We start from the raw sequence: 27431 nt of genomic DNA, 5'->3' as shown, positions 1-27431 counted from the left end.
ATGGAATCATCATCTCTTTCTGTGTCTGTCTGTATTCTGTAACACACTAGTATTTAATGAATATTAGGGTATAAAAATTGGTCGTTGGCATGCAGAACAGGTGGGGAAATTGATGCTTGTAAAATATTGGTCAGAATGACCCACACTAGCTTTCTTAAATACTTAAGAAAAAACAGAGAAAATAACTGGGCTGAGGTCTTTGTTTGTACGCTGAAAATCAAATAAAATTACAAAAGTTCCCCGTACATAAGCGGTTCAAATAACAATTCGTACAACTTATGAGGTAATCGGTGACGCGCTGCATGTTCTTGGGCGCCGTGGCGACCTCGGTGGTCATGGTTTGTTGCACTGAAATGAGATGTGAAGGTGGGCTGTAATAATAACCGTTTGCTTTGGGCAACGGTCCATTTCCGAGTTGAGTTACAACATGAGAGTTGAGCAGTCATCGTCGTCGTCGTCGTCAAGTCTTTCATCCTTTATTGGGTTTCCTTATTTCACTTTGTTACCCTGCTGCCTGATGGATATGAAACAACTCTTATTCGGTGGAATACTTTCACAGCCTAGGATGTGTATGATGTTGTTTTCGTGACAATTGCCCTCGACCCGGATCCACTATCGCTGACTACTACGTATAACCAATCCTGCATGCTTTCTCCAAATGAAGATGGAATATGGAAGTTTGAAGTTGTGATACTTGGCAAGAGCGAAATGGCTTTCTTCAGTTCATTTCGGTAGCAATTTGAGCATCATTGCACATCGGTTATGTGATCACTTGAAATCGCTGGGAGATGATCGTTTCAAATTCCTATCCAAACTGACAACGAGTTGTGTAAGCCCAAGTGGTGCAATAAACTGGCAGCAAATTGTATTTACTTGAGAGTTTTCAAACTCAGTTTTGACATGCAAATTCTATCCTTCTTCCGAACTGAATGAGGAAGGAAACGAGGTGATGTTTCCTCTGTAAAGGGTATAAAGAGAGATAAATATATTTCACATTTCAATTGCAAATCTAGTCATGCATGCTCACAAATTTCTTTCACTTATTAAATCGAGTATTATCGGGATGTAAATGTTAATCAGGGATGGAGGGTAATGTCCTCGTGCCTAATACACATATGTATTGTTCACTCTAACTGATTGCACTTTATTCTCCATGCATAGCTGCAATACAACATGGTGCTAATCTTAGTTTACAGCCTTGTAACTAATACACACAAGTAAGCTAAGACGTACGTATTTACTTACGTAATAACTATTTGCCTTTGGGAATCTAAAATCATTAGTGAGCAAATAGTTCTAAATGCAATATACTTATTATGCAGGTTCCTGCTAAAGTAGACAAAAATAATGATTGTAAACTTCTTTTTGCATCTCAATCTAACGTCGATTGCCAAAGCTAAGTTGAAACTTTAAATTTTATCATTGACGAAATGGCTATAAAAATAAAAGTTGAGGTTTAAAATAGCTTGGCGTTGTCAAAATATCGCTTCTCTACGCAACAAGAATTGTTATGCCAGATTAAGGAAAATGTAATTGTCACTTTATTAGTTTTATTACACTGGATTAATTACAGACAAATTTACATTTAGTTACACAGATAAGTACAACATACAAAAATCGAGTTTGAGAGCTCACTTAATGATAGCAAAAGCATTTTTATTTTGTTTTAGTTTTTCTTACATACATGGCTGGAAAAAAAGCTCACTAACTACTGCTTCTATTGTCTAATTATATATGCACACTGGCGAAAGAGTAGTACAGACGTACATAAATACTGTTGAGATACATTAATTAGCTAACTTTCTTTAATAAGCTTTGGGACTTTTAGGTTTAAAATTTTTATTTTACTTTGTTTAGAGATATATATGCAATACATGTAATAATATCAGAAAATCACGGTAATAAATCTTCTTATTATAATCTATAGATCTTCTGATCTATAAATACATCATATATAAATTACTGAGAATCAATCCATTCATCCATTCCCGTGTCGTAAGAGACTGTTGGAGATCATATTGTGTGGGTGAATCTAATTTACTTAATAATAATCTATTTAATAGTAGTATTTGATCAAATAGTGTACATTGAATCTCGAACGAAATGAAAAAAAACGAACAACAATGACTTCAGCTTCTCTGGCATCATTGCCGGAAGGATGAGATGGACAAGAATAGAGAAAGTGAAGCCAGAAAAAGTAATTCGACTCCCATTTTCATCCCATTTCGTTACAATCCAACAAAATTGGATTACACTGGTACATACATATTTTATCCATAATATTTTTAGTATTCTTGTATCAAAAAGTCATCCATTCAATGGTCTCCACGTGCATAACCTCATGTTTTATCAGTCTTGATTTTTACTAGTCAAACTATATAACTTTTTTAAGCAGTCAAAATACTGAGTTGACGAAACTTCTCAAGTTGTATTTTTCATCAAACTATACAATCATCAACTTAGCACGTGTGTACCGAACAATATGTGGGTAATAATTGACCATGCATTATGAGTTGTGACGTAAGCACAACCCAGTTACAGATCTGGTCCAAGAAGAATTTCACTCAAAACCCTTCATAAATCATAATCTGGGCACGGTCAATGGAATAAATTCCTCAACACTCGTATAAGAATTGAATAAATCTTTGCAAAATATGCCCATTCAATTTCCAGAATCTTTGGTCACCGCCCTTAATATCCAATACAACCTTGAACAAAGTTCGAATGAGGGTTCACGCCTACAAGGTTATAGCGAAATAAGCCTGTGTTTGTGTGTGTGTGGCTCCCCAGTCCAGGGCTGCATAAATAAATATAAGCATGGAATAAAATTCAGCAAGTCTGACAGTAATCAAATCTACAAAACTGTTTCACTCCTTCTTCCAGGGATGTAAGCTGAGTAAATTGCGTCCGACTTGATGGACATGGTCCCACCGAAAGTGGTCGTGGTAGACGTGTAGTTATTGTTACCAGATTTTGAATTTGTTGCGGACGACGATGATGATGATAAATCAGAAAGTTTGTGCATTTTGACACTGCTGTTTGTAGCATTACCTCGGACAGATGAAGATGGTGGAGATTTTTGAAACGGATGGAACGAGGACTGTCCGTTTGCAGCAACGGTGGTCCCAATCCCATTATAAAGTGCCCCTGGGGTTCGGTGAGAAATGAGAAATCCGTTTGCAGATGCAGAGTGAGATTGAGACAATAAGTAGTTTTTTAGCGTTTTGCCATCCGAAACTCCGTTTTTCTTCAGCATCAATGATCCATTGAGTTCTGGAGACCTATCGTCGCTCCCTTTCTTCCCATTGGTTGAGATTACGAGTCCAGATTGATGACCAAGATTGATGGATTGATTGGTAGAATTTGTTGTGTTGGTGAGAAAGGTTCCGTTTCTTGTGAATGGACTTGGTTTTCGGTGTCGGTTGCACAACCGCAGGAATGAGCTCCGAAATTTGGATGAGAATAAATTGTACAGGATTGGATTGCAGCAACTGCGCAAATTTGTACAATACATACGTGATCAATACGACAACCTACGCACACACTTCCAACTATACGAACTTCCAACCTTAAACCTTTTTCAAGGTCAGAGGAAAAGACGTTCAAATGATGAGCGTGCAGAAGCTCACTCTGTGTGCATTCAAAACTTCAATGATTTAACCAGTAATATAGATTTAAGTATGTATTAATAGGTTTTTAATAAATACTGAATGCTACGAATCACAAAAATAGTTAATCTTTTACTGCTTGTTGCCCATCATTTGAATGTAATATACGATTTCTTCATAATCTTAAGATATCATATATTTGCATATGTATGGATTTACATACCTATTAAGATACAGCATTATTCGAGAGGAGTAGAGAAAGTAGTTGTACGCCTCAATATGGTTTCCCAGAACTTCCGTATCCGCGAGAAGGACGAAGAGAGTCAAAATGCGGAACGGTATTAAAAAGATAAAGAACAGAATTGTTATACAGAACAACATCACAACTACTTGTTTTCTTGCTTTGTGGTTCTCGTTTTTGACATTGCAACTGGGATGATCATCTGCACCAAAGAAATCAAGATATACCACGAGTAAAAAAATATTTTTAAACTACTAAAAATTATACTGATAATATTTACTTTCTGATGATCTGAGTCGATTCGCAATTACGCCATATGTCACCAGCAGGATGACACATGGGACCATGAAAAGCAAGATGATTGTGGAAATAGTATAAAAATCGGCCCAAAATGACCCAGCCATCACATCACACCTAGCTGTCCACTGGTCTCGCTCGTTCACCCCTGGAACACGTATTTAGAAAAGCATACAGATAAGCACAGAAACATAATCTATGTTACAGAAGGTAACTAACCCTCAGAGTAGGACGTCATAAAGATCATCGGACTGAAACATAACAGGAAAGTTTTTGGTCATAATCACAGCATAAACATCACCATCAACCTGCCAAGTTTATTTACAAACCCAAAAGCAATATGGCTAATGGGTCAGATTGGTTAGGAAGTCTGGTTTTATTTCAATTCACAACCATAGAGGAACTAGGACTGTACGTTTTAACGTCGAATGAAATGTAAATTGCATTTATATTATAATTAATTAATATATTTTGGAAGAAAGTTAATTAATTGACGGTATTTTCGTATCAACGGTATACACTTTGCTTGTAAGTAGCAAATTTGCTAATCTTAATAATCTTAAGCTTTCTCCGCCCAAATGGGCACCATTTGAGTCACACACACATCGGGTTAGACCAACTTACACAGGACAATCCTGCATGCAACTTTCTGGACACAGTCCTTTACATGTTATAATGCCATGATCCAGTAAATTTAGATTCATTGCACAACCACAGAAGTATGCATGATAAGGTTGGCGACACCACCAACGATGAATACTAAAGGACATTATTTCGAACACATTATTAGTAACTCAAAGAATAATGGTTCAACAAACGTTCCACTAAAAAATTAATTTCGCCTGATTCAATCGCAAATTCCGTCTTTTTATATATTTTCACCAACTACTAATAGCAATTGATAGTGTAAAAGTATACTAATGAAATTACTAGCATTTGTATAACAACCCACCCAATGCCTTCGAAAGGGATAAATATCAGCAAATTGATAATTCATATGAACATATCATTATCCTTTGTACTTGAGTGAAGTGGGGTTTGTTCTAATTTCCTCTACGTGACCAAAACTGCAATGGAACCACGAACGCGGATGAAAGTGAAAGTCGTTTCCGGTTGGAGAGGCAAAGGGATCCAGAAATAAGTAGCAAAGTATTGCACCATAGACTTTGTCCCTTTTTGCAGAAAGGAGAGCGCTGTGTCGCGCTCATGTCCTTCCCCATTATGCCACCAGTTACCCCTCTCGTCTTCCCAGCCAACCATGGTTAACCAGGTCAACCATAACAGTGTGTTGTCCCATGTATGCATGTAAGGGCTGAGTCTGAGCTTTTCAATGGAATTCTAAATCATGATCTCTTTACGTCCGAACACTGTTAACTTATGAGTGCTGCTGAAAATTCAAGCAAAGAAGCAGTAAAACGAAAACATGAAACTCATTCCTGCGAAGAAGACTGCGCTCCTTTGTGTAGAAAAGGGAAAGAATCGAGCAGCGGAGGACTTGCTTTCAATTTCCTTCGACCTAAATGCCTTATATAAAAGTATGAGGAAAGTGGCTGCGTAGTAAGTAACACAATCAGTGTGAAAGTGTGTAGCTTTAAATTTTTCTTGAGACACTAATGTCTTGATATATTTAGGTGTGGAAGAAGAGGGACGGGTGGAAAGACACGCCGAAATTGAAAATGAAATTCGATTAAACATTAAAATGGTTAGTAAGGAAATTGGACTGTGACTTTGATCTAAATATTTGAATTTTTAAAGTGAAATGTTAAAACTAAATCCGTTATTTTTTTACGATTTTTGTCAAGATTTTTGTCCTAATGCGTAGGCTCATCATATTTAGGAGGAGTTTTTTTCAAAATGAGTTTCAATCTCAAGGATGAAAGTTCAAAGTTTATGTGTACCTTTATGTACTGTATGCGTTTGGGTAAAGATCTACGGATGTACACGTATGTGCTTGCACTTTAATAGAGTCTGACTTGTGCATATTTATAGCTACTATACCATCGATCAGTGATAGTAAATAAATAATCATATCGTGTCTTTCTTTCCTCCCGCCTTTCTCCACGTTAATAAATTTGAACACGAATTTTCGCCTAATGCAGTGCGACAATGTTTCCTGATGTGGGATTTAAGCTGTCTCAGAGGAAAACTTATTTAGATGTGGATGAATTCGCATTTCATTTGCCAAGAGGAAACGGTTGTTCGTGATTTGCCTCATGAAATGATGTCCCACATGCGAACGAATGTCCACTCCTGTAAAATCTCAACCTCCGTTTTATGCCACTCCAAAAGAAACAGATGCTCCGTCAACGCCAGAAGAGCAATCTCGAGTATTTCTCAAGCCCATCTCAAGATTTGGAGTCCGTGACTTCTCCTACTTGCCACTGCCCTACTACAACATAGCAAATTCTCGGGTTCCTTGTTTTTTTCCTATGTTCTACTTTCTGGTGTAAAGAACTGAAAGGTGAATTAATTGACTCCAGATGATACCACGCACCCAGTTTCAACCTCTTTTGTGTTAGACCGTACATCTCACAAAAGATTTGATTCTTCCCCTCAATTAGTCCAACTCATTATGCTGACTAACAACCGGAAACTTTGTTAATGACTCACAATTATTCACCTTCACAGTCTTCTCCAAACGACTTTATCCTCTCATTCATATACTGCAGACGACTAAATATAGAAGCCACGTGTTTTATATTTGGCTTCGCACCTATATCTTAACATGGGAGGAGGATATGTACCGTGCGAGCACATTGACTTGGGTGCACGAGTTTTAAAAGTCATCCTCCGCTTGCTTTATTTGCTACGGACAAACCCAGTAGAGTATCAAATATAAATAAATAATAAAAGTGAGCTATTGCTGGGAGAAAGAATGTAACCATTGAACCCGTGTTTGTTTTTTGTGGTGGGGAGAAAGTTTAAGCAAACGAACATATTGCAGTTGAGCTCGTGAAACCACTTGCCACATTAACACTGCGGTCAGCTTAGAATGGCGTAAGGTCCATTACCTTGTGATAAATGACGCGAAAACCCACGCGGCCACGGAGATGCACACGGCTCTTGACCTGAAAAGATATAAATGGTCAGATACCCGGCCATTGTGTCTCACTCTTTCCTGGTAGTTTTAGGTTTTGGAAAAGCAAAATAATTCTAACGGCGAACTATCTAGAAGTACTGACTAAGGCTGACTTGACTTGTACTTGTTTTTGTTACGTAATCATGTAATTACTTGGTGCAGATGTAGTTTGCTCTGAGAGGCCTGCAGATCGCATAGTATCGCTCGAAACAAAGACTTAAAACTGTCAGGACGGACGCATTGGCAACTACGGCTTCCAGCAAGGGGATGAATTTACCTGTAAGGACATGAAAAAGTTTTTGATTATTAGTACAACAACTCACCTTGTGACATTACTATGAATCTGTTTCCCCATTGTGCTCGGCATTGATCTTGAATCACTGAATATGGAAAAGTCAATCAAATGTGCACCAAGTATGGGCTAACTTTCCATGCATTAAATATGCGACTCGAAGCCACGATATGTTCATCCCGATACATAAATACGTAGGATGTCCATTACTATTATTACAGGTTGCAAGATAAGGTCTTCACAACACGCGACAAAATACTATGAACAAAGGTGGATGGGAGAAAGCTATAGTGGCGAGAGTCATGCCACAACAAAACATTAATCCCAATTCCCTTGTAGAATCCTTTCTGCTTGAATATTACATACACTGATTTAGCCGATAGGTTTATTTCTACGACAATGGTGTTTTCGCTAAATAATTCTGAACTACTGAAGTCCCACATGTACGAAAGATTTTAGGTAAAAATTCTGTGTACCGAAATCTGCACAAATAAAAAGTTGAGCTAGGGAATCTTTACATGATTTTTTTCCTCCCAGACAAACCATGGATTTACATATAATCCTTTATTGGCTGTACAAAGACCGTAGACTCTGGATCTGGGCATTTCTCTGAAGTTCTCTGATCCCTCTTGCATAACAGAATGCAGGCCATGTACGACTCTTTTTATTTGCGTTTTAGAGTTTATTTCTAGTGCTCCATTACAATATTGAGAAAGGAATTAAGGCGCATCACCAATTAAACAGAAACCATCTCAAGTGAATTTTTCTCAAGCAGGCTTTAGCCTAATAACAGATGACACAAAGAAATTGCCTGTTCAGATGACGAGGCAGCTTCGGAGAACCATTAACAAACATAGATAGGAAAATAAACAAACTGTAAAAATGTTAACTTACAGAGATGATATCCTAAGATCCTGAAATTTTGAAGTATCATTGGGTTAGAATTTAGAGCCAAATAACTCAACCCAACATCGTTTTGATGAACGAATTTTTTCAAATGTGCAAAAGAAAGTTTGTTATAAAAGAAAAGAAAATAATTTGCATGTTATATATTTACCACCGATCAGGATGGTGCGTCACTTCAATCAGGAACGTTGGTGCACACACAATCAGCACTAACATATCTGCAAACCATCAGCGGAAATTGAAATTCATAAATCACACTAAATATTTACTATTCATTTCGTAGTTTTACAGTGTTAAACATTTAAATGAATTATTTTTCGAATATACCATATTAATACATATTATTACGTACCTGCAATGCTTAGGTTTACCTGAGGATCAAAATAAAACAAATTTTTAATAAAGTCTGACATTGTACCAATGGTTAATGTTTTTTTTCAATTTACAAGGAATATATTTGTTGAGGTTCGCATATCCCTTGACCAGCCGATAACCACGATAACCATTAAATTTCCAATCGCCCCAATGGTGAATATGAGGAAGAGAGAGATGATACATATGACTCTCAAGCCGTATGGAAGCTCCTTGTCGTCACTCATAAACTCCTTTCCGCTCGTCGTCACAATAGATCCTCCCTCGACGCCGTACATGGCGTCCACAACATCCGACCCATATGACGTCGTTTTGTTAAACTCCAATGAGATCAGGGTAAAATTATCCATCTCGTCAACTTGAATCCAACTCTTGAATCTGGGAAAATATATTAAACGACTTAACGACATGTGCATTTGTATTCTAAATTGTCACTTAAACATTTTACCATTAAACATCGAACTCGCATTTATGGAGCAGTCTTGCTGACACCAATCTCGTATTTGAATTAATGGGAACAAACCCTACAGTCACCATTATTATGTAAGGCCTTATGTAGAATGTGATAACAAGAATATTTAAAAACACGCAATAAGTGCGAAATATATCCCATCATTCCTATCTTTTTTGAAAATCAACTCATGGTGACACGTTCTTGATGAATTACATGCTAGCGACCCAGTGGTAAATATGTGAGAATCGTTGGTCCTAATCAACAATTGAGTGAAAAACCTTGTAAATACTTTGTGCAAACGAAATACCACAACGTAGATAAGGTTGAATGAAGCTACGTTAATGAAGCCAAGTTCTTTTGGGCATCAACTAATCTAGAATGGATAACGGCCACACCGAGGCCTACATAAACACAACAGTTGAAATACGATTTCTAGAATTGTGTGCAGGAGATCTGTGACATTTCAATTAATATTATCTCCGTGCAGTAAGGATGCCCACTTAAAGTGACAGCTTGTTCATAATTCTTGACACTTGCAGACTAACATAAATACATATCGTATTTCCTACTGCTTTCCCCAATGCTTTCTTCCTCGCTCACTCCCACGCCATCAACCCAATTTAATCCATTGTCCCTTCGTTCCTCATCCTGTCGCCCTAGTTTGAAAGAAAAGGGGAACACAAAACGGAAGGTTGTAACTGCAGCAGGTAAGTGTTCATCATTCAGTATCCAGGCAGGAGGTCTTCTCAATATTTGGTATTTTTATCAATATTTGGTAGAAAAGAAAATGCATACATTATAAAAACTTTTGTGCCCATCACTCTCTAGGAAAGCATATTTACCCAGAAGCAGCTGCTGAAGGTTTACTGTAGCGCAAAGTTTTTGTTTGCGAATACGCTTTTCCATGGTAAGTGTATTTCCAGAAATCACTATTTTCTGAGAAGAGCTCTTCAATAGAGTTCGCTTAATCCTTGAATAAATAGAGTGAAGTGCCGACGTCAATTTATGTGATTGAAATAGCAAGAGCATTTCTTTGCTAATGTGGAATTACTGATACAATCAACAATTCCACATTGGTGATCTTTAAGGACACGCTCCAGATGTATGTATCTCTTGGCTTCTTATTAGCGAGTGGAACAAAGTGAAGCATAGTTATTGCGATCAATTTGTCCGTCCGTCAGCATGATAACTTCCGGACGAATCAAGTTTTAGTTCTGATTTCCATAATTAATTTTAAAAGTAACAGGGAGTTGGTTAACTGACCTTGTAGGTCAAAGGTTACGGCGCTAAAGTGATGAGGTCGAAGGTCAATTTTTTTAATTTTTGTTTTAACGGTTTTAGACTTAAGTAATTGGGTGGGGATTTCAAAAATCGCCATCATGTCGAGGTACGGCGACCCGTGACCGTGTAAGCGTCAAAATGCAAATTTTCCTAATAAACTCTGTTTCACCTTACATGGTATTACCGCCACACGAAAATAACATGGGATTCTCATGTTCCTTGCCTGTGGCGGTAATACCATGTAAGGTGAAACAGAGTTTAAATGAACCTCAAGTACGCATCTCAACGCAATCCGTTTCCACGAGTATATTACATCTGTTGCTGGAGTGTATTTGTTTTTATTTGCTGCTACTCAACAGTCCGTGACAGTGATGGAGAAAACACTTCTTTGGGTTCAGGTCTAAAGTGACAGGACGATGTGTTTATGAATGATAGGTTCATCATCATCATCATTGAAACAGAAAACATTTATATGATCAGATTGCCCCAAATAGTGAGAAGCATTCATGACAATCCAAGTATAATAACAATGCTAGTTGACGAAAAAATAAGAGAAAGCAGGAATGTCTCAGCAACGTGCAATAATGTTTCCAGCAATAATTCGCAATCAAATGATTTGTTTCATATTTTGACTATCATCAATACTTTACTAGAGATACGAAATTTCCCTTTCAAAGTTGTACACTTTCTTTGATTTTATTGAACACTTGTTGACTCTCCTAAACACTACGACGTTTCCATCAAACAAATGTATTTAACAGCCTTCAATCATGTAAACCAGAATAAAAGTATGTCGCTTATCTCTTTTTAAATCTGTACGTATGCGATGAAATCAGGACTTGTCCACATAAATGTAGGAGCAAGTAAATAAATACTGCAAAAAGAAGGTTTTATAATGGTGATTGATTACCTTTTTGACCAATGTAGCTCGATCTGATAGTCAGGGTTCGTCCAACGTCACACAGTCAATCTCAATTTAATGAAGTCGTATACTTTCTCCTTTGGGGGACGTTGAGACGGAGGTCAGGTACTTTCAGTCAGTTTCTCCTGGAATGCTGGCTCAATAAATCCGTTTAATTATATTGGCACTAATCCTTATTCTCTATTACTTTGCAAAGGTTAAACAATTAAATCACAATAGATTAAGTGTGGTCAGGTACGAGACAGGTATTTTGGTTTTTGAAGACTTTTTTACAATTTGAATGTTGTATAAAAATAAATTAAAAATTTCTAACTACATAGAAAAAGAGATGTGCAAAAAACATATAATTTTAACTGAGATAAGGATAATTTATAATTTTGCAAGAGAAAGTGGTTAATTTTCAGTGAGTGTGAAACTTGAGATGCTAACGCCTCGATTTCCAAAAGTGCTGTGAAACTGAAATGAAACGGGAGTCGGAGAGCTGGCATTTTGAGGGGAAATTCTGGCTGGATAGAGCAACCTCCATGGTCCACATTTTCACATCCGCTATGCGAGTTGTTGCTTCACCAGTCTCAAATTCCTGTCTTTTCCACACCGTCAACCGTACCACTCATTTGGTCCTAAACTGCACATATTTAGCTGTGCAAATTGTAACAATGTTCACGACCACCTTTTACATTTATTTCTCGGGTCTCATTTAGATTAAAAGAATTTGCAATGAAACAATTTTACGGCATTATTGCATGTTTCTACCGGAATAGTGATACATACTAATATCGCATGTGCTTCATATGTAGGCTGGGCTGGAAGGAAAGCCAGCCAAGGTACAAATTGAATAAAGTTACAATGCAACTTGTGAATATTGCCATCCAAGTTAGAAGCGATAAATGATAAACTAACTATTTTCTAAGGAGTTGTGTTTAAATAAACTGAAATTGGTGCCAAGAGTTTGATTAGTTGAATTTCAACATATTTTCAAAAATTTTGAATATGTACAACCTCAAACTTTCAAATACGTAGAGAATTGTCGCGAATAATAATATACATAATTCTAAAACTTTACTACCTTTTAGACATACTTAAACGTCTTGCTTGGCATTCAATTTATCGTAACCCAATCAGTTTATGGCTGCTCGATTGACACAACCAAAACTTTCTTTTTTCTTTGGTTTCTTTATTTGATTGCATGCTAAAAAGCAATATTATATATTTATGCAACATATCATGGGTATTATTTTTATTCACTTATTTTTAGGACCTCGCCGTCGACCAAAATAAATAAGCACGACCAGGAGAAAAATTCATCGTAGAAACAATTGGGAAATAATGGACATATTAACATAACATTCGGCTTCTTTGTGTTTGCTTTTCATTGCAATTCTAGAGTGGTTACCATCAAAGGAAGCATGTTGTTCCTTTATTCGTAACACGTCGTCTCAGAAAAAAGAGTTTTCACGAAACTAAACATTATTTATTTGATCTAGGAACTGGGACAACAGGAGAAAAGAGCATATAATGGTACTCTTAACAGGGTTACTTCTTATATATACACACATATTCTCACACTACTAATACTAACTGACATTGTACATTTTCCCAGAAAAAAAAATATCGCACTATGTTAGACAATTTTCATAATAAATACAATTTAGTGACAATGCAGTATTGAAATATAATAGTTTATCAAATTACCAAGTAGGTGACTAATTTTTTTTTTCGGTCGTAACGACAAGATTACTCGAGAAACAGTAAAAAGTAAAAGCAACAATATCAAAAATAAGTTTGCGAAATAATATGCAAAATTCAACAGTCAACGGAAGTCTCCGCAGATAATAGGAGGTCCATAATGAGACGAGGGACTTAATTAACATTTTTCATTCCTGAGGTGCCGACGGAAGATTCCGAATATTCCCAATAACGTGAGCATCATGGTAAACGTAGTGCCGACCGCTGCCACGATTCCAAAGGCTGAGAAGCAGTCATTGGCACAGGCATGTCCTGATAAATAAAAAAAGATTAAATCACCCACTGAATATCGTCTGGTTCCAAACCCCTCCAGAGCACCCAGCTAAGTGCTTTCTTTCAGCACACAGCCAAGCACTCTCTCGAGCTTTCTCCGTCCTTTCACCTCTCCAACAAAATCTAATTTCTACCAGTCCCACCACCACCAACAACATTTCTCCATCCAGTACTTTGCATGTTCTCCTCCGTTCTCACAAAAATTATGAGAGGGGAAACGAGAAATCTGCTTTTAAGAGGTCGAGGACAAGGATGATAACGATCACGGAGAATACAAATAACTGTTCTCCTTCCGCGTGGTAAACAAGAGTAAATTGGAGAAAGCTAATTGGCATACCGTAGACGGAAGAAGAATCTCGGAAGGCCAGTTCTGGGAGATCGTCTGGCCCCACCACACGAACGACCTTTCGAAGCCGTAGGGACTCCGCGGAAACGGTTTCGTTGTATCTGTCATTGAAACGCTCCTCTGCACTTCGCTTCGTTATCCTGGCCGCTGTCCTCACTTCAATTTTGCTCGGCTGCTCCTGACTACCAGAAGCAGCAGTGGGGGCTGGGAGCTCGTCCTCGTGGTCGTGACCATGGTTTGGAACATGCAACTAATTTACATAGAAAAGACACTGTTTAAAAATAATTACTCTCAAACCCGGAAAATTCAATTTATGAGGGGGTTAAACTGGATTCAGAAACGTAAAAACTTTTATCTAAGTATGTTTCTCGGTATTCTCAACGCATGAATTGAACGACCCTTTCCTCGGAATGCATTAAATAAAATCGGTGGCCATATTTCAATTCTATAAACATCAAATGTTACTTGGCTTATGCAAAACCGTACATAAAGTGATGACTCGGCAGACTATGCTTAATTCACTGAGTGCTTAATGTAGTTCAGATTTCTTGAATATATCAGCGAGATTGGCTGCATACACATGCATGTAAGGTATGTATTGACAGGTTTGTTTTCACGTGTTCAGCTAATGTTAAATGAATTTCGATGTTCAAATTTGAGTTGTCATTTTCGAAGCTAACTTTCAGCCTTATTCGCTTACACATATGAAATGCAAGTTATATAAATATTTGTCATTTTGATGTGTGTGACAACCAAAGCTACTTGATTAGAGATTTTCCAAATCTGTTTATGCACAAGGTGATAAAAATTAAGCATTTAATAAGTACAAGACTTGCCTCTAAATATTCAGGACACTCTTCACAAGTACTTTTACACAAGGATACGGTGCATTCCAAGAAGAGATCCATGATGTCGGGGAATTTAAAAGCGCTTAAATATGCATACGCAGAGATACTTCCCGAATTTTTCTGTTTCTTCCATCCTCCCATCAACTTGGTTTTCACGGCACATCCTCGGCTACAATGGCACAAAGGAGATTATAAATGTGCTTGGAAGTAAAATACATTCAGTAAAAATTGAGTAAGAATAACTTGTGACAAGTTAAAACATACTTGTCGCTAAGTATTATCCGATTTGTGGGCGTTCCATCTGTAGCCACACAGTTTTTGACGAGTAAATCGAAATCTGGATCTCCTTGAACGGTAACGACGGCAGTTAACATCTCTCCGACTCGAACCAACCCCTGTACGGAAGGGGCCCTGGGCCCTCGGCCAGACTGAAATGTAGGTTATAGATACATACACAAAAATTGCCGAAATCAGAATTTGCAATTGCCTTTGTAGTGCTCATGCATTGGTTCCAGCAGTCTCAACTTTTCGCTTCGGTTGAATGTACAAAGTATGTACTTATGTATGTGCCACTTTACCTGTTGGAAACTAATTTTAGCTAGATTTTTGCGTCATTAATTAAAGCGTTATAAAACGGATAGTCATAAATGGGCCACTTTTTACAAGCTTTCCGAGTTATTTGTTTCCAGCATACTTATTTGCCCTGTTTAAATGACACTTGCGTCGTCATCGCTGAAATTGACCGTGGGCTATAAATTTATACCTGCCTTTCCGGTCTGAAAGTTGGAGCGAAACATAGGCAAATGAGATAAGTTTGTTTGTTTGAGTTTGAAAGTAGTCTGTAGTAGCATGGAGAGTAGAAACATTGAAATCTGAGACGTAACAAAGGGTACGATTCTTTCTAGCCCCTACTCAAAGTCAGGGAACAAGGTCAAGCAGAATTCCAGTAATCCGTTTCCAACGCAAAACGATTCAAAGAAGATAGGACGTGATTGCAACATGATTTCCAGCCATCCAAACAACATGTGGGCAGTATGCAAATTAAGGAAGGCCGAGCAACCGTTACCTTTGTTGATCCCAATTATTTGTCTCATGCAATTCACGAGTTTGCTTTGTCCATCCTTCTCTATTTCCTCGTCCATTTAGGTGATTTCCTCACATGTATTGTACATGCACGTACGCTTTTAGAAGTACAATAATAATCTCAACAGGATTAAAATGAAATGAGAATTACACACATTCTAATTTTCCAAGTGCAGTTTGAGTTTTATTAATTTAGGCCGAGTTTGATAAAACGTGGGATTTGTTGAGTTTGTGTAAATTGCTTTTGATACATACATATGTACATAGTTTTCATGATGCAAGACAACAATCCTCCCTCATTGAGCTTTGTAGTGTTCTTTTCCATTCCATATCAATTAACAAATAAAACCCAGATTAAGCACTGTCAAACAGACGTGCAGATGTACGTGTATATGCAAGAATAAACTAGGAAAATTCATATGCAATCTCTAAAATCACGTGTACTTATTATTTGCTGCATTTTCTTGTTTGAAACAGTTATTCAGATAAAATTTAAATGTGATTGTTTGCTATTCAACCATTTCTTCTATTTATATACAAATTGCACTTTAAAATTAAGGATTTGGTTCTACAAACGTATGTATGTATGCAAATTATTGCTATCAATTAAAACAAACTATAGAGTTAATTTATAGAAACAAACAAGGAAATATACGCGTGATGAGTCTTCAAAAATAACTTTCTTGGCTGACAAGACAAAGCAGCTTGAATTAAACAAAGATTTCATTGCCACCATTCATAAAACAAATAGACAAGGCCTTTCTTACGTACGTATGTATGTACATGCGGATTTATAACGGTGAGATCTGTCTACGATCTCCCTTCGTCGCAAAATTATGTACGCTTGTATCGATCCTTCCCTTATGTGCACCAGCATCCCAAATAATACGAATTTTCACCAAAGTGAGTCGATAATCAAATATGATCAGCACAATTCCTTCAACTGGAAAGTATTTTTATTCATGGTGTATTTTAATATTTCAAGCACCTCAGAAAACGCTTAATTACACACTCGTCCATACGACCAGACGAGAGAGAGAGAGCCATGAATCCTTTATCTCATCATCTATTCACAAATGATTTATTGGAAATGAACGCAAAACTAATGATGGGTGGTAGGAAAAAAGAACTGTGTGAATCATAATTTCGGATTAGTTTACGACCCATTACAGCAATTTTACACTTTTCTTCTCCAAAGAACAATGATCTTGAGTCGGATTATTATTACTATACTTTGCATTATGATCACCACCTCACTCTTGCTTTCGGCTGAACTATGAATGCTCTGAAGATGAGTTATGAATGGGTGAGATTTTGAGACAGGACAATGAATGATATCCTTTTATAGCAGTCAGCACAATGAAAACATGCAGACTTGGATGGTGGATTTGATATTGTACTTTGACTAACTAATACAGATCAGTCAGTCACTGTGTTGGCAAAAGTTGTCAATAATATTCCTTCCTCGTCATAAAATTTTCTAAATTTTCGCCATTTGTTCTCATTTGCAGTCAATTATAATGGAACATCCTCCTCATCATCGTAAAAGTTGGACTGTCACTTTGGTCGTGTCCGTGTACCACGCAGATTTGAGTTTAATATTCAAATCATACTGCAGTGACTGCAGGTCTGTACTATATGCATGTTATAGTTTTTATCGTGATAAGCCCATTCTTGCTCCCGTAGTTGAATGAGCTATTGTTCAGCTAATACATCCGAGTCTGCTTTATTTGCTACCAACCAGCAGAGAATCGTAAGGGTGACTTTAATAGAAATCAATATTTGACAAGCTTGGTCTTGAAACGGGAGCAATAGGACTTGGTGAAATGCTGGGTGACATCGCTTTGTCCACTGTCAATTGTGATAAAACATCGCTGTCATGATATGATTAGGCAGCACCTTAAGCATGGGTGTGCATATGCTCGTAAAATAAAATGGATACTAAATCTGTGAGGCATATCATGTGTGTTTGTGAACATTGATTTATCAGTAGATGGCTACGGCAGGTATGTTTATAGCGTGGCACATTCACAAAATAGGTCAGTGATAAGGAAAATTAAAGTGTTTCTCATTCATAACTGGTGATATCTGATCGCACATCTCAGTTTTGAATACTATAGCTTTACATGCATCTGTTAAATGGATATTGGTCCACACCTACCAAAATATGACCCCCAATGACCCTCCCAGTCGGTGGCATTGAAGCCAAGTCAAATTTGTAAATTGCTTACAGAAGAGGTTACTAACACAATGATCAAATTATGTTTGTAATACTTAATGATAGGAGCACCACAATATGCACCACTTGGATTTGATTAGGAGCAGCCAAACATAGTCTCATTTGGTCTCATTATACATAAGAGGCTTTGAGCATCGTGCTTTTGTAAGCTAATTAACATTATAATGTCGGTAGGTAGGTATGTAAATCCCCAACGAATATACCAACTGGTAAGCATGTACGTAACACACAAGATTCAGCGTGAATCACAATCAATAATTAAGTGTGTATTTTTATTTGCCCACACACGTTCAGACTTTACGAGAGCAATGATCACAAATATCACATTAGATCCACTCCAAGCGAAATGACTATATGCATGCTTTTAAAAAGAAATGGCCCACATAGAATCATAGAATTATTAACGCAAGAAATGCGTTTATGATAACTAATATCTTACGGCTTGTGTGATTTGCATGCATTAAAATAGTGTCCTTCACCCGTTAGTACAGATTTTGAGAGGAAGAGGATAACGTAATCGCATTAAATATTATATTTTTTCCTAGACTAGAATTCCATATAGAAATGTGAAGATATGAAAGGGCGAGTCCGTTGTGGATGCTCATCTGCACGCATTCCATATTCAGTCGATGGAAATGAAGTGCAGGAGAAAGCAAAACAATCTGCTGAAAGCTTTTATGTGACAATTGACAATCAAAGTCAAAAGACTGACACAAGTGCCTTATTGTTGCTCAAAGTAGTAAAATTCCATTTACCTAACAACTGTTACATTCACCTACACACGCGCCCCTTCAGGTCAGTGAGTCAGGATACATAGAGTCCAGCAGCACACATGCAACACTGGCAGCTGGGCTCGCTGGTAGCTTTTATAACGTTCAGAAGCAATAATCTCACACGTCGCAAAAGGGCAACCTCTTGTCGTAGCTTCTTTGATGTGATTTCGAAAAGGTTAGCCTTTCGCAGTTGCTTTGAAAAAAGGTTTACATGCATGCACTTTGGAATCTCTTGAGCGAGTACTAGAGATTCTCATGTAGTGGTGCGAGAGACACTTTTTTTGCCCTTTTCGAAGGGGTCAAATTGTATGGTATTTTAATATGTTGCGTGCGTTGACGTGGTTGTCCCTTCTATTCTGAGACGTACGTACGTAATTTGCATAGCACATTGAGATTCATAAATATAAATCTGTGAAAGCATTTTGTAGTATTTCATTAAGCTTAAAATGATTTGTGTCAGGTAGCATAAATTTGGAAGGAAAGAACGATCGATAGTTTAAAGAATGCGTCACAATCGTTGACGTGTAGCATATTTTGCTCATCTATGTGCGTAGAATAAGCGTCAACAAACATAGCAACTCAGCGGTAACAAGCGCAGTTTTTTTCTGTACAATACTGATACCACTATAGCCTACTATTTGGTAGCCAAATTTCAAAGCAAAAACTACGCATAGGAAACGTTGGCGATTTAAAATGTAGAGAAAAAGGAAATACAACTGTTGAATAGAACAAACCTGGATTTCTAAATTGGCTGATGCAGTATCTCCGGAGAAAGTTAGGGTTTGCGATTCTATTGAGACATTACATACATATTACTTATATGGCATATCTTAGATGGGCATTAGGTATTACCTAACATATTGAGACTAAGAGGGTACGTCACAGTTTGATCAATGTTTCCTTCCCACAAACAGCGAATCCTCCTGTGAAAAAAACATATTGTAGAAAAATGGACGAAATAAAAGGAATAAATTCCACAAGTAAAAATATGTTTACCTTGCTTCATCCCACGCTTCCTGAACTCCTGGTTCCAGGATGATGACCAACATACCCTCCACGTGCGCTTGTCCACCAGACGTAAGACCAGAATCAATATATGCCACGCCACATTGCCCCACTACCATTTCAAATTGGTAAACTTTTTGACCTTGATTGGCTGCAGTGAATCGGCAGTTGGGATCTGAATAGTGCCCCTGAATCACACACACACAGAGCCCGTTTTATTTTTTTTAAGTTTTCATATTGTCATGCTCGCTTTTTTTGGCTAACTGATATTTCGTATTGAGGCGTACGTATTTAAGGGGGTTCATTAATCATTTAAATGTCTTTGTCAGGATCAATTAAGGTAGAAAAGAAACCAAGATGAGTTTTAAGGCAGAGATTAGACGGATTGGAATAAGGAGTCGCCGACGCAACATCGTCCGTAGGAAGCGAATTCACATACCAATGTATATGGGGTTGCTTTTAATGCCCACGTCGATTGTGTAGGTATATGTACAATAATATGTAAAAGAGGCTGAGGAGGTAGAGAATCTCATCATATCAGAGAGAGAGGAGACCGTGGTAATAATTTGGATGAGGAAAAGTGTGAGAGTTTCGATTTCTTGATGAGACTGTAGCGCACATTGTTTTTCTGCTAATTCATAATGCGCTGTGAAACGGCACTTGAGCGATACACAAAAAATTCATTAGTGTCCCAGTGATGCATGACGCTAATCTCTTCTTCACTCTCTTGGGAGTTGGAAGCTGCTGTGAGTTGATGATTGTCGTTCACCAAGACGCCAAACTTTTTATGCGTTGTTTACATTCGTTAATTAATGATTAAGGAAGGCTTACTTTGGCATAAATTACTCCGTTAAATTCCTGATCGAACGCTACCCGAACAGTCATTTTTTCCCGACCACACGCCACGTCGATCGTTTGTACTTGGGGACTGTGATGGACGTGCAGCTGGCGAGCGTTCTCCTCTGCGGAACTCGTTTCCAAACTGGCTTGTCCCACGCTGGCTTGCGTCACGGAGGACATCGATGCCTGGAAAATGTCGCAAAATGTAGACTTTGAGGATGTCAAGTGAATCTATTTTACTCAGAAAAGGATGATAGCTCCTGTGCCCCCAAAATGTAATATTGCATAATTGAATATTTGGTTTACGGGTTATTTACACAGTCAGAGGCACGTTGTGCATAATATTTTTAGTGCATTATCATTATTAACTACCGCTACTAGCTCCAGTGCTTTCTTTCTTATTGTCTAGAATCAAATTGGAGTCAGGGCTTCAGAGACTCATAAAACAAGAACTTGTATTATTGTAGCAAAGTTATTGCTCACTTTATTACCAACCAGGGAAAATGTAGCTGGATTGGTTGCAATCGTGTGAAATCATGGCACGAGGTTAATTTTTTCACTAGGTAGATATGCATGTAAATAAGTACATCATGATCTACAAGCAACTAAATCTAACCAAATAAAAAGATACGTGACTGAAACCTAACAGAAAAGAAAGGGAAAGCGTGCTACAGCACTTGAAAGTTAAAATGCCCAAGATTATCAATTATTAATCAATTAATTATTTAATATAATGGTGGTAACTCTAAATAATGTTTAATTAGAATTTATTACGTGCTTTTTGTTCATTCAGCATATCAGTCGACTGATCCTTTCAATTTCTTTGGCATTATATGTATGCATTATATGTACAATTAACAGTACGACTTACTTTGATTGACAGACCAACTACTTATAATACGCTTATGTAGGCATACCGATTTCAGTGGTCAAGTAAATTTGTTAAATTTAATTACACATAATTAAACAAAGTCGAGTCGATAATTTAATTGAAATGAGCTAACGAAGACATAAATCTTTATAACGGTTTTTACAACGTAGTAAGTTAAAAATTGTCGAAGCAAAAAAACTGCGTAGATTATAATTGTTATTGCGTATATAATATTTTGAAGGTCTTATTCGAGGCGACAAATTCGGAGGATTTGATAACTAGCGTGGGAAGGTGATGTTACAACATATAATGTGGACTATACGTGGTAGGGTTGTAAATATAGCTACTTATTTAGATTAATGATATTATTGACAAAAGTGCTTCCCCATCCAGTTTGCACCATCACGCAGAAGAGGAAAGATGAAAGACCAACTTGTTTTTTTGTCTTCCTTTGTTGAACCAAATTAAACAAGTGAGTTACTCTGTTGCTGAAATAGGATTCGAACCATGCAAATAAAAATCTCGGGACGCACCTCTAACCAAATCATCACTACCATTTCTCTCGTCTTCGACCTAATTTGGTGCGAGTTTGAATGAATTTTCCACAACGCAAAAGTTGCAAATAACTTCAAAATAACATTTTCAGAAACTAACAAACATGTGTCGTAACTCGTATTTTTCCATAATAATAATCGCAAAAAGACTTGCACAAACAAGAAGACCTTGCGATAAAGATTTCTGTATTTCTCTACGTACTTATGTATCCGAGTGTAGCATTATTGTTGGTGGTTATGCGACATTTTCTTTCATCGAGGGATTACGAAAGACCACGTCATTGCATTGCATAGTCATCATTCAAAGACTTACTGTTGACGACGGAGTGGTTCTAAAAACCTAGGCAAACAGTACAAAAGTAAGCGTCAAGCGAAGAAAGGAAGAAAAACTGACATGCGTCTCGGTTAATTGAAAGCGAGGCCTTGTACTTTGTTCTCTATGCGAGAAAGCTTTGGACTGCTCCGCGTTTACTTTCCAATTATTTACATTATATTGAAATTTTCATGTGATTCTTAAAGTGAGAAAAAACTTCTTTCACTCGTCATAATGCAGCCTCGTGTGGCATTTACTGGTCTTCAACCCATTCGTATTCGTAACGTGTACATATGGCTGGAAATTTGTTGGTCGACAATGCCGAGCTATCGCATTTCAAGGCCAGAACTACATCTTGTATGACCAGACAAACGCCGTCCAGGTAACCAATGTGGTCATGTTTTGGAACATTGCATTGAATGCATTTTCAAAGGAAGATTTATATGGGTTGCATGTCGGGAAATCTGAGCCGGATAAGAATTCAGATTCCCAGGGGCTAGCAGTCTACACTAATAATTCTATCGCATAGAAAGTTCCAATAGAAAGTGGCTACTGTTAAGTTTAAGACTTTTTTTTTACCAACTCTGGGAAATTGTGATCCAGTTATGCATCATCCGAGCTTGGAATTTGGATGGATTCTGCCTCAACACTTCACAGATACACTGAACCTTTTGTAATGAACAGGGCGGTGAAAGCCACAAGCAACCGAAAGCAAAGTTGTGGCAGCAGCTTGCTTGCTTGGATCTGAATAGTTTTCTCATGAAGCAAATAACTATTTGTAATATCATTTGTTTTCACACTGTGCTGAATTCTATGAGTTGTCACACATTCAATTATTCTGCCTTGCAGACATTGACCTTCCGGGATCTTCCCACCCGAACAGGACGTGGTTTGACCTCGCCTACTCGTGCATGTTATTTAGACCTTCTAGTAAATTCTCCATCTTGATAGCACCCTCCGCAGCAGGGCTGATATAATAATTGAGTTTATTAATTGGAAAAGTTGTTAATCCTTTGTTTATTCCAAGCGTTTGCCACTCGAGCAGTGTGCAGAGTTAGAATAGTTCTATCTGCGTAGTGTTTATCAGGTTTGCCTGTCCACTCGAATATGCATTCAAAATTTGAGGTATGCAGAGTGATACATCACTTGTAGATACAATGATGTGCGTATTTTTAATACCTGAGCAAGGACCGCTGAGGGTGAAGATTTTGTAACCTTTGACGCAGGAACTTGTACCACTTTTGGCCGCATAGACGTTATCGGCAGCATAGTTGTGGCTGGAGCTGATGTTGTTGTGGGCACTTCCGTGGTAATCATCATCATCATCTCTGAGACTGTTTTCGGGGCCACTTGGATTTGAGGATTGACGTTGGTAGAGGCTGGGACGGGATAATGATATCCCCCCATGACCTACAATATCATACAGAGAAATTATCCATGGATGATCGTCTCTCATATTAATTGAGGGAGGCTAAGAGCACTTCATTTAATTTTGGCTTTGTTCGGAAACCATAAGTATGATTAACTGATTATGAAACATATTGTAGTGACTTGGTGGTAGAATAACGGATAAAAGCCTGAAAAAATATAGTCTCGATAACTGATGCGACTCAGGAAAAAAATATTATTCATTATAACTTACTAAAGGTTCATACTCACTTTTTACCCAGTTTTTTTTAAAAATCCTATCATACTTAGCTTTGGATTTCTTAAAATATAGTCGCTCATTACTTATCCTTAGAAGGACTAAATACAATTGCAGACTAAAATAGTTCATGCCTGTTGTATGTACCTGTATCGTATTGAAAACGCAATGGCTGAAGTCTTGTACGCTGAAGGCAAACCATTCTACAAATTTAAATAACCTCGTTGCCCAGTTGCCTTATAAAGGGACCTTACGACTGGAGAATTTCTCCTTTGCATTAAGTGAAACATCACAATATCGTCGTCTCACAATATACTATTTAATGAATTTAAATATTCATTTAATTCATCATGGTCTGTTTGGAAGCCGGTAAGTAAATTAGTATGAAATCTCATTATCATGCTCAAATCAGTTCTACTGGACGCAGAGACAACTTGCTTCAGTTTGACAGTATTTATATGAGTAGCTCCTTCCATAATATATTAGGTTAAGCTATTAATTTCAGATGGCAGCCAAAATAGTAAGGACGAACCCCAAGAAAATTACAGATAAGTTATGTAATTTTAAACGTACTCCTAATTAGTATATATTACTGTCTTATTTGCTTTGTGTCTTTTGTGATAATTGAGGTTCATCCTTGGACAAAATTCTTTACTACATCATAAATCCGTCATTATGAAACAGTGACATTAGTCACGATCGGGTGATGCTTAATTGAGGAGGTATTATTGTAAAGGAGTCACGCAGCTAACTAATGTCAAATGTGTATGATGGTGACAGTGACAAATTAATCGAATAGCATGTAGGTACATGCACTCCCTTTATCAGGATAGACTTGGGATTCTACCTGCCCTTAAACTACTTTTTACTCAAATTAAAAAATTAAAACTAATTTAAAACAGATTATAGCTTCACGAGCTCGGAATCTAAACAAACAAAACCCTTGAAATTGTATAATCTGTATGCACTTACCTGGCTTACATGCTGCGAAGCTGCTGCAGTCACGATTGGACCATAACGATCCCGAAAATCCCGATGTGCACTCTGATGATGTCTCCCAGCTAGTACGGACGCCGATAACACATGAAAAATACTCAATAATAAACTGAATTTCCACATAATTAATAAAGTATTATGATTATTGAACGTCCCAAGTCAAGGAATTATTCACAGAGTGTATATGATTCAGAAAATGAAAGCAAACAAAACAGAAGAATGAAGAGGAAGACTCAACGACTTGGGCAAAAGTCTAATTTGCTCGCACAAGTAGTTTTCCCTTTCAATGGTAAGTTATTAAAGAACCATTAAATTTGAGAGGAATCGTGGGCCACTTGCATCCACGAGTTAAATCGACGACGAAATGAAGAGTGCACTATTCGTCTTCAAAGTATTTATACGGTGCATGATGAAGGAAGACGAAATATGTGAGCAAGTCAAATTCAAATTGTAGGCCAACAAAGAACATACAGATAGATCCGAATCTGTCATGTGAAATGTTAGCCTCACGCAAACGGTACGCAACAAGCAAGAGAGTCTGGTGAGAGGAATCGTCGCATCCACGGCATCGTCCACACAATGACATGTTATAATTATAATAAGAGATCCTCCTCGTCGTCGTCGTCATCTTTGCCATATCCTCAAAAGTAATGATTGCTTTACTGTCGAAAATAAGCAGGAACATGAGGGAAGCACCATTAAAATCTCAGCGCAGATTATAGACAACTAAACCATAATACAAAAGCGATTCGAAAACGAGCAATTCCGTTTAACCGTATTTCACAATTAGCTCGTGTTAAGTAAGATAAATATTATTTTAAGAAAATGAAATGAGATTTTTGGCCATTGTCTGTCTCCCATATTTATCTCTTAACTCTTGAATTTACTCACTTTTACTTGAATTATGTATCTGCTGCCAGTATATAGAAATTTAAAAGATACTGTCAATTACTGACAATGTGTAGTACGTAGGTGATGTAGTTTTGTGAACATTCTAGATAAGAACAATTTTTGCAACAATGAGTCACGACGCGTTTGTTATGTGTAGTCAACAATGGGTAGTGGATAAATACCTTCCTCGGGCGGGCATTATATTACATGCACACATTTCGGCTGTAGTATTTAGGCGAAGGTTCAACAAAATCGGTGACAAAGATCAAAAGTCCCAATTAGAATTCCGGTAAAGGATTGATATGGCAGACGACCGTTGGAGAGCTTAATTGATTCAGTCAATCAATCAATCATTTTAAAAATTTCTGTTATTTCAATTTCTATTCACACCGGACCAATAGAAAAGAATGGAGCACTGGTATGATGGACATATTCATAATTAATATTTCTGCCTCTGTTGATGAGTAGTTTTATGCAGAATTGGATTGTTCTATTTCTGTATTTAACTATAGTGTTCATATGTAATTAAAATTTAACGAAGTGAAGGTGATGAAATTGAATGATTTTTTTTGTAAAAATTCGTATTGTTTAGAGCCACAGGTATTTCAAAATCTTGCATATTTTAAAATCCAAAATAGAGTTTATCAAGGACCGTACAAATTATAATTGGATGAAAGTTTATTGGCACACGGCCTTTATAATAGCCAAGATACACCTTGAATCAACTCTTGATTATAAAAGCAATGATAATTATTGATTAACTCATTATTGGATGCTGTATGGTCGAAACTTTAAAAATAGGTAATTGGGATGTTGGCATCTTGTAAATCATTCTCAATACGTGATATCGCTCCAGTATTGACAAACTTTGAGATTGGATAACGTAACATAAATCACAGCCATATTGATTTTATGGCTTTGTAAATTTATACGTAACCCAAAATGCGTATGATGCAAGTTTCGGCATAGTGCGGTAAGCAATCGTGTAATCCCCAAGTCACAAAACCTTTTCTGAATAAATACATTAATGACTTAAATTGCTCAAATTTTTAAAAATAGTTCTTCCTTCCCAAAATCGTAACACAGGAACTACCACCCCAAATCCCAATTCTAAGCCCTCGTGAGGTTGTAAAATACTCATCTGTTTTATGGGAAATCGACAGGTATTAAGGGTGTCATTTGACAATATTTGTCGGTAATTAGTAATGATTCCTGTTACGAATCTTATCATTGTTGGCTCTAATCATAAGCTTCCCTCTGCGGAATGAGGAAGGAGGTCGAAATAACTATGACCATTACTTGTGTAGCAAATTTCTTGAATTTACTCGTGAATTTATCATTTTATTTCGTCCAGCAAGAGTAAAATTGATTTGGTTTAAAAATTAGTAATGCAAACAACGACTAGTGAGATATGGTAGTAAGAGTTACTCAGGTACCCGGAAAATATTGCCAAGTGACACTGCAGCCTTAATTAGTCGTCCTTCCGATGAAATCTTGCGAATAAAGTACAGTCATATGAAGCAGCCTTTGTGCATTTCACTTTTCACCAAATGAGA

General features: G+C 37.3%; 2 protein-coding genes across 3 annotated transcripts; both read right to left on the bottom strand.

Annotated features, from left to right (window-relative positions):
- Positions 1 to 1522: 1522 nt before the first annotated feature.
- LOC110846913 (thyrotropin-releasing hormone receptor) lies at positions 1523 to 11884 on the bottom strand. The gene is made up of 11 exons (XM_035849883.1): positions 11441 to 11884; positions 8870 to 9173; positions 8776 to 8794; positions 8575 to 8641; positions 8412 to 8431; positions 7379 to 7502; positions 7158 to 7214; positions 4366 to 4397; positions 4130 to 4294; positions 3832 to 4051; positions 1523 to 3491 (listed from the first exon to the last, which is right to left on the bottom strand). The coding sequence occupies exons 2-11, from the start codon at positions 9143 to 9145 to the stop codon at positions 2855 to 2857; spliced, it is 1617 nt and encodes a 538-aa protein (XP_035705776.1). The 5' UTR covers positions 9146 to 9173; positions 11441 to 11884; the 3' UTR covers positions 1523 to 2854.
- A 790-nt stretch (positions 11885 to 12674) lies between these two features.
- LOC110847138 lies at positions 12675 to 25357 on the bottom strand. Of its 2 annotated transcripts, none has more exons than XM_022094004.2 (10): positions 24961 to 25357; positions 23523 to 23753; positions 20597 to 20791; positions 19757 to 19953; positions 19613 to 19683; positions 19495 to 19550; positions 14930 to 15093; positions 14654 to 14834; positions 13809 to 14067; positions 12675 to 13450 (listed from the first exon to the last, which is right to left on the bottom strand). In XM_022094004.2, the coding sequence occupies exons 1-10, from the start codon at positions 25105 to 25107 to the stop codon at positions 13317 to 13319; spliced, it is 1635 nt and encodes a 544-aa protein (XP_021949696.1). In that variant the 5' UTR covers positions 25108 to 25357; the 3' UTR covers positions 12675 to 13316. The 2 variants fall into 2 exon arrangements, with proteins under 2 accessions (XP_021949696.1, XP_035705757.1); XM_035849864.1 differs by lacking the exon at positions 24961 to 25357 and adding an exon at positions 24003 to 24119.
- Between the last annotated feature and the right edge of the window lie 2074 nt (positions 25358 to 27431).

This window comes from Folsomia candida, unplaced genomic scaffold, assembly GCF_002217175.1.
Source record: "Folsomia candida strain VU population unplaced genomic scaffold, ASM221717v1 Fcan01_Sc003, whole genome shotgun sequence".
Classification (NCBI taxonomy): Eukaryota; Metazoa; Arthropoda; class Collembola; order Entomobryomorpha; family Isotomidae; genus Folsomia; species Folsomia candida.
The sequence above is the reverse complement of the archived record's forward strand: the minus strand, read 5'-3'. Positions and strand labels throughout refer to the sequence as shown.

Excerpts from the sequence above, each read along its gene's own strand:
- LOC110847138 (XM_022094004.2), bottom strand. The coding sequence starts at position 25,107 with ATGTGGAAATTCAGTTTATTATTGAGTATTTTTCATGTGTTATCGGCG. Across the intron at positions 20,792-23,522 it reads CCTCAGCGGTCCTTGCTCAG|GCATCGATGTCCTCCGTGAC; the intron begins GTATTAAAAATA and ends GACATTTTCCAG. Across the intron at positions 15,094-19,494 it reads CAGCCAATTTAGAAATCCAG|TCTGGCCGAGGGCCCAGGGC; the intron begins GTTTGTTCTATT and ends CCTACATTTCAG.
- LOC110846913 (XM_035849883.1), bottom strand. The coding sequence starts at position 9,145 with ATGGATAATTTTACCCTGATCTCATTGGAGTTTAACAAAACGACGTCA. Across the intron at positions 8,432-8,574 it reads ACGCACCATCCTGATCGGTG|GATCTTAGGATATCATCTCT; the intron begins GTAAATATATAA and ends TCAAAATTTCAG. Across the intron at positions 3,492-3,831 it reads ATAATGCTGTATCTTAATAG|TTGCTGCAATCCAATCCTGT; the intron begins GTATGTAAATCC and ends AAATTTGCGCAG.